The sequence below is a fragment of the Tetrahymena thermophila genome (assembly GCF_000189635.1).
Source record: "Tetrahymena thermophila SB210 genomic scaffold scf_8254783, whole genome shotgun sequence".
In the NCBI taxonomy this organism is placed as follows: domain Eukaryota; phylum Ciliophora; class Oligohymenophorea; order Hymenostomatida; family Tetrahymenidae; genus Tetrahymena; species Tetrahymena thermophila.
The window spans coordinates 133,616-144,585 of record NW_002476539.1 but is presented as its reverse complement, the minus strand read 5'-3'; the positions used below and the strand labels follow the sequence as shown (position 1 = coordinate 144,585).

General features: G+C 20.4%; 5 protein-coding genes across 5 annotated transcripts; 2 read left to right on the top strand and 3 right to left on the bottom strand. All coding sequences in view use genetic code 6, as the record gives it.

Moving 5' to 3' along the window:
- Nucleotides 1-223: 223 nt before the first annotated feature.
- TTHERM_00847060 (von willebrand factor type A domain protein) lies at nucleotides 224-2,482 on the bottom strand (the record flags this gene model as incomplete). Its single annotated transcript, XM_001009297.3, has 1 exon — nucleotides 224-2,482. One exon carries the CDS (start codon nucleotides 2,480-2,482, stop codon nucleotides 224-226), a length of 2,259 nt encoding a protein of 752 aa, XP_001009297.3.
- A 1,268-nt stretch (nucleotides 2,483-3,750) lies between these two features.
- TTHERM_00847050 (hypothetical protein) lies at nucleotides 3,751-4,035 on the top strand (the record flags this gene model as incomplete). The annotated part of the gene is made up of 1 exon (XM_001009296.1): nucleotides 3,751-4,035. One exon carries the CDS (start codon nucleotides 3,751-3,753, stop codon nucleotides 4,033-4,035), a length of 285 nt encoding a protein of 94 aa, XP_001009296.1.
- Nucleotides 4,036-4,653: 618 nt separating this feature from the next.
- On the bottom strand, nucleotides 4,654-6,924 carry TTHERM_00847040 (von willebrand factor type A domain protein; the record flags this gene model as incomplete). Its single annotated transcript, XM_001009295.2, has 3 exons — nucleotides 4,654-5,135; nucleotides 5,295-5,796; nucleotides 5,956-6,924. 3 exons carry the CDS (start codon nucleotides 6,922-6,924, stop codon nucleotides 4,654-4,656), a joined length of 1,953 nt encoding a protein of 650 aa, XP_001009295.2.
- A 366-nt stretch (nucleotides 6,925-7,290) lies between these two features.
- TTHERM_000847039 (transmembrane protein, putative) lies at nucleotides 7,291-7,935 on the top strand (the record flags this gene model as incomplete). The annotated part of the gene is made up of 1 exon (XM_012795958.1): nucleotides 7,291-7,935. One exon carries the CDS (start codon nucleotides 7,291-7,293, stop codon nucleotides 7,933-7,935), a length of 645 nt encoding a protein of 214 aa, XP_012651412.1.
- Nucleotides 7,936-7,938: 3 nt separating this feature from the next.
- On the bottom strand, nucleotides 7,939-10,158 carry TTHERM_00847030 (von willebrand factor type A domain protein; the record flags this gene model as incomplete). The annotated part of the gene is made up of 2 exons (XM_001009294.2): nucleotides 7,939-9,072; nucleotides 9,190-10,158. The coding sequence occupies 2 exons, from the start codon at nucleotides 10,156-10,158 to the stop codon at nucleotides 7,939-7,941; spliced, it is 2,103 nt and encodes a 700-aa protein (XP_001009294.2).
- Between the last annotated feature and the right edge of the window lie 812 nt (nucleotides 10,159-10,970).

Here is a 10,970-nt window from a genome sequence, read left to right as displayed (position 1 = left end):
AAAAGAGAATATATAAATTTTTAAAGATAAACAAACTATTATTTTTAAATAATTTAATTTAGAAAAATTAAAGAAGCACTTAATAATTAAAATATTTGTTAATTAATTTCACAAATATTAATATTATTTTCATTAAAAATACTTTAATATACTAAATTTAAAATTATTTTAATTAAATTATGCCTTTCTAATTTTAATATTTCTACTTTTATTCATTTAGTGTTCATAAATACTAATCTAAACTTAAATCATCGACAACATAAGTTTCTATTTCTACTTTGTAGTCATCTCCTGCTTTATAAAAATATACTCCAAAACCATAATCTGTATTTACTAATATATTTTCTTCATTCACTTAATTAATATTTTTGTAATGAGGATAATCCATAAATAACACTTTTCTTGTCTATACATTTACTCTTATCTCGATAAAATTAATCTAATCTCTAACTTCATATAAATTCTTTCCTTTTATAATTTTATTTAATCCATAACTACTATTAGAATAAAAACAACAGTTTCGATAACCCAACCAATTATTATGAATACTTTCTGTTTCCGTAATTCCAAAACCAATACCACCATTTATACAATCTAAATATTTGTTAATTTTGCATCTAAATATATAGTTTAAATTAGGTTCCAACTTATTACATGTCATAATTTAACCATCTAGGTTTGAAGGTTATTTGACTATATAATTATTATTTTATTTATTTTTTTCTAAAATTAACTTTTAGCTTTCATTATAATTTGTTTTAAAAAAATCAATATTTAATTTTAAAGTAGTAAATTATTGAGTTTCTAGAATTGGAAAGTCAACTAATAATTTATCCATAATTTTGTTTATACCAAGTAAATGTGATACTAGTTAAGAATAATTTTATTATTCTTTTATAGGAAATTAATTATCATAATAATTATCTCCAAACTTTAAAGGAAGCTCTGAAATTTTATCTGCTAATTTTTGTAAGTTATTTAGTTGATTCTCATTAAACTTAGAGAAATTTATATTTGTATTATGACCATTTTAGAAAATGTTTTCATTCAAGAATAAATTTTTTATTATTTATTTGTAATTATTTGTAACTTCTTTTGCATTTTAAATAAACTAAGCACTACAAAAGTTTGTTTTATTTTCAATTAATGAAATTAGATTTTTAATATCTTAGTTAAGCTTTGATTCTTACTCTCCTATTTAATTTTAATTATTCATCATATTATTTGTTTCTATGCTTTTTGTTAAATTTGATATTTCTATGATCTATTGTTCAGTTAGCTACTCACCAGTTATAGATTATTTATCAGGCAATAAATAATTTGAGAAATCAATATTATTAATAAATGGTAAAATCTAATCAAAATTATTTTATAAATTGTTTAAAAAGTTCTAAGAACAATGATTAAATTTATTCGATATTAAATTCATAAGCACTTATTTATTTTAATTGTTTTGATCATTTTGAATATGATTTCTATTAATATATTCTGATATATTCTTAATCAGATCTACCTAATTGCTTTCTAATTTTTAAAAATCTATTTTTAATAAGTCTTCATTCAGAAATTCTTTTACATTATGTTAGTCAATTATAAGTGATAACTTTTTTATTATTTCCTAGAGTTTACCAAACAATTCTTCAGAACAGTAATTTAATTGGTTACTTATTAATTTTACTATTAACTGACTCGTTGTTAAGTCTCTAACTCTCATATTATTCAAATTATCAAACTTAAAATCTTAATTTTAGAAATGTGTGTTTACTTTGATGTCTTAGAAATTTTTGATTACAAACATATCAATTGAATCTAAAAGTTGTAAAATATTCTAATTGATTTCCTAAGCTGTATCAAAGTTAATTAAAGATTTCAAATTTTCAAAGCGATTAACTGTTTCTTACAAAATTTGCTTATAATTATTTTGGTTATTAAAAATTCTGCAAATTGTTTCTTTCAGAAGTAAATTTTATTTGTTGAAATCACCATTTAGCTATGTAATAATTTTCTTCAAGTTATCTTTTTCAGCGAATTAGTTGTATTAAATCATAACCTGTTCGCCTATATTCCATAGTGATTTAGCCTACTGAAGCATTTGTTATTCTTTTTGATTGATTCTTAATTCGATTGATTTTCTTAAATTCTAGAAATATGAAATAATCTTCTTTTATAAGCCTTCTACAGAGAAATCACCTTAAAATACCATTTAAAGATTCTACTAAAGTTAGTTGTCTCCTTAAACAGGCCAATTATGAAAAAGAGTTTTTTCATTTTCTTCAATAAGACTTATAAGATCAAGAGTATTCTAATTAGGATTTTAAGATAGGCATCTGGCGCATTAGAGAAATTGAGTAGAGTTAGGGTTTGTACTGAGAGAAACAATCCAATTCTTAGGATGAAGAGGGCAGCTTCTATATGACTTTGATAATAAGAGTAGTTCTTATTCACTCAAATTAAGGTTTTCAGCAATCTATACTTAATTCATTTATAATCTGATATGATCTGAAATTCTTTCTTATATGCTTTAAAATCTATTTTCCTTTCTTTGTATCTACTTTATTTTTTCTTTTATTTTGAATTAAAATAAAAATAATGTTTTTAATTATACTAAATATATTAGCTTTTTCTTAATAAAGGCAATTCATTATTTAATATACAGAAAATTTATAATTAAAATAAAGAAAAGGAAGATATAATATATAAAATATCTTTATTTTGACTGACATTTAGATATTAGAATATTGTTTTAACTATAAATTGTGTTATCTCAAGCAAAAGATTTGAAATTTATTTAATTAGTTTATAAAAGAAACACGTTTATAAATTTAATAATTTGAAATTTAAAAGACATAAATTATTATATAAATATAATATATGAGACCAATATGTGAATATGCATAATCATTTTTATTTTTACTATATATTGATTAAATATAACCATTCTTAGTCCAATAACAAATGTTCTAAATCCCACCAAATAAATTAAAATATAGGATAAATAAGTTAAAATTTCTAACTAATTTCCCGAAATTTTATGAAGAAACTGTAAAATATCTTAAGAATTATACATCTTGAAATAAAATTTCATCAAATAACTATTAAACAATAATGAAAATTTAAAAAATATTAATAGAATTAAACTATATTTCTAATATAAGTTTTTACATATTATATTGCTAAAAAAAGTTGGACATCCCAAATATCATAATTCTAAATAAGGTCTCAATAAAATTTAATTCTATTTAAATAGTACCTTTTTACTTTATATTACTATAACATATTTTATATATTCACCTCTTTGTCAATGAATATGTAATCAATTTAAAAAATAAAATTTACAATTATTTTTTAATTTGAAAATAACTCTTAGAGAAAAAAAATTGGATAAAGAATTTGTCTAACAGCAAATTGACTTTTTTGATAATAGCCCAGGATCAAGTAAGAGGGATTTATAAAAATTATTAGAGGCTAACCCTCAAAATGTCTCCCCAACACATTAGTCAGTGCTTTACATGAGAATTATTAGGAATAATCAAAATCTATGAAAGTTATTGAGATTTATACTAAAAATAAAAGACTAAAAGTACTATGAGCTAGGAGAATTCTTAGATCTTAATAGAAAAAAGATAAGTTCATGCATATTTAATTATAAAACTTGGATTACTAATTAATAAAGAAACTAGTTACATATGACATAACTGATAAAATGATATACAGATTAAGTATAAAGTAAAAAGGTGGCCAAAAAAGATAATGATTTTGGGAGCCATTCACATTTCAGGAGCTATCTCTATTCAAATTGTTGATGGTGTATTAAATCAAGATTCAAATTATAAAATTTTATAAAGTTTTTTTAAAAAGGAGAATTTAAATAATTAGATTTTTCATGCTTCTAACATGATTATGCTCGACCTCGCGTTGATAAAAAATAAAAGAATATTTTTAATCTCAAAAAATTTAAATACTGGGATGGGCAGCATAGAGCCCAGATATAAATAACATCCAAAGAGTATGGGCTATGCTTAAGAAAAAAACTGAAAAAAGATTTGATTAAATAAAAAATTTTAATAATTTTAAAAAGGTTGTTAAATAAACTTTGTTACAAGATAAAGACATATAATAATTGATACATAATTGAATTAGTAATATTACTATTTAGTTACACAATGTTATTTAAAAAAATGGAGAAATAATTAATTGAAATTTTATATTTATTTCTTTTTAATTTTATGTAACTTAATTATAATATCCTATGTTTATTTCCTAAAACTTAACTTAAATAATTCAATAAAATGCAATGAAGTAATATAATCTAATTATATATATATTATTATTTACCTTTAATATTATCTAGAAATATAAGAGTTTTCAAAAATAAAAAAAATCTAAAAGAATTCTTTCAGTTATCAAACTTTTTTTGCATAAATACCATTTATTTTTGATTGCATTAACATAATAATAGAAGTAATAAAGAGTAGAATATAGCAAAAATATGAAAAAAATTAAATGGAAAAATAATCTAAAACATAATATTTATTGATGTAATAGGAATTTAATTAATCTAATGCTATCCTAAGAAGACATAGACAGACTTGAAAGAGATAAAAAGTTGAAAAAGTAGAATATAATATTAAATTAAACTTTTGGGTTTGAATCTCAAAAAATGCTACAATGTTATTGCTTATCTAAACTTAAATCATCTACAACATAACTTTCTATTTCTACTTAATAGTCATCGCCTGGGGTATTAAAGTACACTCCAAAACTATAATCTGTATTTACTAACATATTTTCTTCATTCATTTAATTAATATTTTTGTAATGAGGATAATCCATAAATAACACTTTTCTTGTCTATACATTTACTCTTATCTCAACAAAATTAATCTAATCTCTTACTTCATTTAAATTCTTTCCTTATATAATTTTATTTAATCCAAAACCATTACTATTAGAATAAAAACAACAGTTTTCACTATACAACTCTTGACTATGTATAAATTTTGTTTTCATAATTCCAAAAATAATACCACTACAATTTAAATATTTGCTAACTTTGCATCTAAATATATAGTTTAGATTAGGTTCCAACTTATTACATGTCATAATTTAACCAAAAAGACTTTAAGGTTATTTGACTATATAATTATTATTTTATTTATTTTTTTCTAAAATTAACTTTTAACTATCTCTAAAATTTGTTTTAAAAAAATCAATATTTAATTTTAAAGAAGTTAATTATTGAGTTTCTAGAATTGGAAAGTCAACTAATAATTTATCAATAATTTTGTTATTACCAAGTAAACATGATACTATTTAAGAATAATTTTATTATTCTTTTATAGGAGATTAACTGTTATAATAATTGTCTCCAAACTTTAAAGTAAGCTCTGAAATTTTATCTGCTAATTTTTGTAAGTTAATTAGTTGATTCTCATTAAACTTAGAGAAATTTATATTTGTATTATGACCATTTTAGAAAATATTTTCATTCAAGAATAAATTTTTTATTATTTATTTGTTATTATTTGTAACTTCTTTTGCATTTTAAATAAACTAAGCACTACAAAAGTTTGTTTTATTTTCAATTAATGAAATTAGATTTTTAATATCTTAGTTAAGCTATTATTCTTATTATTCTATTTCATTTTAATTATTCATTGTATTATTTGTTTCTATGCTTTTTGTTAAATTTGATATTTCTATGATCTATTGTTCAGTTAGCTACTCACCAGTTATAGATTATTTATCAGGTAATAAATAATTTGAGAAATCAATATTATTAATAAAAGGTAAAATCTAATCAAAATTATTTTATAAATTGTTTAAGAAGTTCTAAGAACAATGATTAAATTTATTTGATATTAAATTCATAAGAATTTATTTTTTTTAATTATTTTGATCATTTCGAATATGATTTATATTAATATATTCTGATATATACTTAATCAAATCTACCTAATTGCTTTCTAATTTTTAAAAATCTATTTTAATTAAGTCTTCATTCAGATAATCTTTTACATCATGTTAGTCGATTATAAGGGATAGCTTTTTTATTATTTCCTAGAGTTTAGCAAGCAATTCTTCAGAGCAGTAATTTAGCTTGTTGCTTATTAATTTTACTATTAGCTGGCTCGTTGTCAAGTCTTTAACTCTCACATTATTTAAATTATCAAATTTAAAATCTTAATTTTGGGAATGTGTATTTACTTTGATTTCTTAGAAATTTTTGATTACAAACATATCAATTGAATCTAAAAGTTGTAAAATATTCTAATTGACTTCCTAAGCTGTATCAAAGTTAATTAAAGACTTCAAATTTTCAAAGCGATTAACTGTTTCTTACAAAATTTGCTTATAATTATTTTGATTATTAGTAATCCTGCAAATTGTTTCTTTCAGAAGTAAATTTTATTTGTTGAAATCACCATTTAGTTATGTAATAATTTTCTTCAAGTTATCTTTTTCAGCAAATTAGTTGTACTAAATGATAACTTATTCTCCTATATTCCATAGAGATTTAGCTTACTAAAGCATTTGTTATTCTTTTTGATTTATTTTTTCTTGGATTGATTTTCTTAAATTCTAAAAATATGATGTAATCTTCTATTATAAGCCTTCTACAGAGAAATCACCTTAAAATACCAATTAAAGATTCTACTAAAGTTAGTTGTCTCCTTATACAGGCCAATTATGAAAAAGAGTTTTTTCATTTTCCTCAATAAGACTTATAAGATCAAGAGTATTCTAATTAGGATTTTAAGATAGGCATCTGGCGCATTAGAGAAATTGAGTAGAGTTAGGGTTTGTACTGAGAGAAACAATCCAATTCTTAGGATGAAGAGGGCAGCTTCTATATGACTTTGATAATAAGAGTAGTTCTTATTCACTCAAATTAAGGTTTTCAGCAATCTATACTTAATTCATTTTTAATCTGATATGATCTGAAATTCTTTCTTACTTTATTTTTTCTTTTAAAATATAAATAATATTTTTAATTTTACTAAATATATTTATAAGCTTATTCTTAATATTTATGCAATTTATTATATAATATACAGAGAAGTATTAATTGAAATAAACAAATAGCAGCAAGCAATGATATATAAAATATCTTTATTTTGACTGACATTTAGATATTAGAATATTGTTTTAGATACAAGTTGTCTAATTTCAAGCAAAAGATTTGAAATTTATTTATTAGTTTATAAAAGAAACATGTTTATAAATTTAAATTTATTGATATTTGAAAGGCATATATAATTATATAAATATAGTATATGAGATCAATAAATGAATACACCATATCTTTTTATTTTCACCTAATTATAGATTAAATATAAATTTAATTTCCCGAAGTTTTATGGATAATATGTATTGTTGTTTGTTTCAAATAAAATGACTCTTAATAAATAAATGAACACAGTTTATTTTTATTTTTTCACTAATTAATTAATATATTTATATTCAACTATTTATTTTTTCATTTTATTAAAATATTTTATGATTTATCATTTTAAGAATATTAATATCAATAAAAATAAGATTAGGAATCTAAAAAATAATCAAAACTAAAATAAGAATAATCCAAATCAAACCAAAAGAAATGAAATAAAATGCAAGAAAGAAAGAAAGACTTTTTTTTAAACTGAAGAAGTTCCAATAAAACTTAGAGTAGAATATCAAAAGAAAAGAAGTAATAATACAAATAAAAATAAAAGAAATAAAAATAAAAATGAAGAATTCTAAATAAAATAAAAACTAACTATTAAAATAGAAAAGTAAATAAATAAACACTTAATAATTAAAATATTTGTTAATTAATTTCACAAATATCAAAATTATTTTCATTAAAAATACTATTATAAAGTCAATTAATATTTATTTTAAGTAAATTATTCCTTTTTAATTTTAATGTTTCTACTTTTATTCATTTGATACTCATAAATAATAATTTAAACTTTAATCATCTACAATTTGAGTTTCTATTTCTACTTCATAGTCATCGCCTGGGGCATTAAAATATACTCCAAAACTATAATCTGTATTTACTAACATATTTTCTTCATTCATTTAATTAATATTTTTGTAATGAGGATAATCCATAAATAGCACTTTTCTTGTCTATACATTTACTCTTATCTCAACAAAATTAATCTAATCTCTTACTTCATATAAATTCTTTCCTTTTATAATTTTATTTAATCCATGTTTACTACTACCTGAAAAAAAACAACAGTCTTACTTGTCTAATGAACTATTATTTTTACTTTCTGTTTTCATAATTCCAAAACAAATACCACCACAGTTTAAATATTTGTTAAGTTTGCATCTAAATATATAGTTTAAATTAGGTTCCAACTTATATTTTGTCATAATTTAACCATATAGTTTCTAAGGTTATTTGACTATATAATTATTATTTTTTTCATTTTTTTCTAAAATTAATTTTTAGCTTTCTTCTCTATCTGTTTTTAAAAAATCAATATTTAATTTTAAAGAAGTAAATTATTAAGTTTCTAGAATTGGAAAGTCAACTAATAATTTATCCATAATTTTGTTTATACCAAGTAAATGTGATACTAGTTAAGAATAATTTTATTATTCATTCATAGGAAATTAACTGTTGTAATAATTATCTCCAAACTTTAAAGAAAGCTCTGAAATTTTATCTGCTAATTTTTGTAAGTTATTTAGTTGATTTTCATTAAACTTAGAGAAATTTATATTTGTATTATGACCATTTTAGAAAATGTTTTCATTCAAGAATAAATTTTTTATTATTTATTTGTTATTATTTGTAACTTCTTTCGCATTTTAAATAAACTAAGCACTACAAAAGTTTGTTTTATTTTCGATTAATGAAATTAGATTTTTGATATCTTAGTTAAGTTATTATTCTTATTATTATTATTATATTTCATTTTAATTATTCATCATATTATTTGTTTCTATTCTTTTTGTTAAATTTGATATTTCTATGATTTACTGTTCAGTTAGCTACTCACCAGTTATAGATTATTTACCAGGTAATAAATAATTTGAAAAATCAATATTATTAATAAATGGTAATATCTAATCAAAAATATTTTATAAATTGTTTAAAAAGTTCTAAGAACAATGATTAAATTTATTTGATATTAAATTCATAAGAATTTATTTTTTTTAATTATTTTAATCATTTTAAATTACCTAATTGCTTTCTAATTTTTAAAAAGCTATTTTAATTAAGTCTTCATTCAGATAATCTTTTACATCATGTTAGTCGATTACAAGGGATACTTTTTTTATTATTTCCTAGAGTTTTGCAAGTAATTCTTCAGAGCAGTAATTTAGCTTGTTGCTTATTAATTTTACTATTAACTGACTCGTTGTTATGTCTTCAACTTTCACATTATTCAAATTATCAAATTTAAAATCTTAATTTTAGGAATATGTGTTTACTTTGATGTCTTAGAAATTTTTGATTACAAACATATCAATTGAATCTAAAAGTTGTAAAATATTCTAATTGATTTCCTAAGCTGTATCAAAGTTAATTAAAGATTTCAAATTTTTAAAACGATTAACTGTTTCTTACAAAATTTGCTTATAATTATTTTGATTATTAAAAATTCTGCAAATTGTTTCTTTCAGAAGTAAATTTTATTTGTTGAAATCACCATTTAGCTATGTAATAATTTTCTTCAAGTTATCTTTTTCAGCAAATTAGTTGTATTAAGTGATAACCTACTCACCTATATTCCATAGAGACTTAGCTTACTGAAGCATTTATTATTCTTTTTCATTGATTCTTTGTTCGATTGATTTTCTTAAATCTTAGAAATATGAAATAATCTTCTATTATAAGCCTTCTACAGAGAAATCACCTTAAAATATCATTTAAAGATTCTACTAAAGTTAGTTGTCACCTTATACAGGCCAATTATGAAAGAGAGTTTTTTCATTTTCTTCAATAAGACTAAAAAGATCTAGAGTACTCTAATTAGGATTTTAAGATAGGCATCTGGCACATTAGAGAAATTGAATAGAGTTAGGGTTTGTACTTAGAGAAACAATCCAATTCTTAGGATGTTAAGGGCAGCTTCTATATGACTTTGATAATAAAAGTAGTTCTTATTCGTTTAAATTAAGGTTTTCAGCAGTCTATACTTAATTCATTTTTAATCTAATATTATCTATCTGCAATTTTTCTTATATATTAACTCTTTGATTTAAAACAATTATCTTCCTTTCTTTTTTTAATTAGATTATTTTTCCTTTTATCTCAAATTAAAAAATAAAATAGTTTAAATCATACCAAATTGATTAGTTTTTTCTTCATACATAAGCAATTTATTAATTAATACACAAAGCAAAAATTGATACCTATAATATATAAAATACGTTTATTTTGATATTTAAATTTTTGAATAATTTTTTAGCTGCAAGCTGTTTAATTTCAAGTATAATATTTGAAACTTAATTATTTTATAAAAGAAACAAACAAACATATTTATAAATTTAATTATTTTAGATTTGAAAGAAATAGTTAATTTGAATATTTTTTTTATATTATATTTATCTTTGATTATATGTATGTTTGCTTTATATTTTTTCAATATAAAAGTAGAAATTATTGTAATAATTAATAGATAAATATGGTAAAAGATAATAGAAAAACATATTTAGATAAATACATATTTAAAAAAATGGTGGTCTTTTTAATAATAAAAAAAATAAATTTTACTTATTCAATTAACTTGTACTAATTTAATATTTTTACTTTCAAAATGCTAATTAAAAAAAACAATATTTCTAAAAAAAATTAATTTGTTTTGATATAGATATGTCTATATATTTGCTAAATTGCTATATATTTTGATTTAAAATGGATAGAAAATTATATAAATTATAATTATATCTTTCTTTCTTTATGTGTATATGTATGTATGTATTTATCTGTTTGTTTCTTTATTTTCATCTTGTTTTTG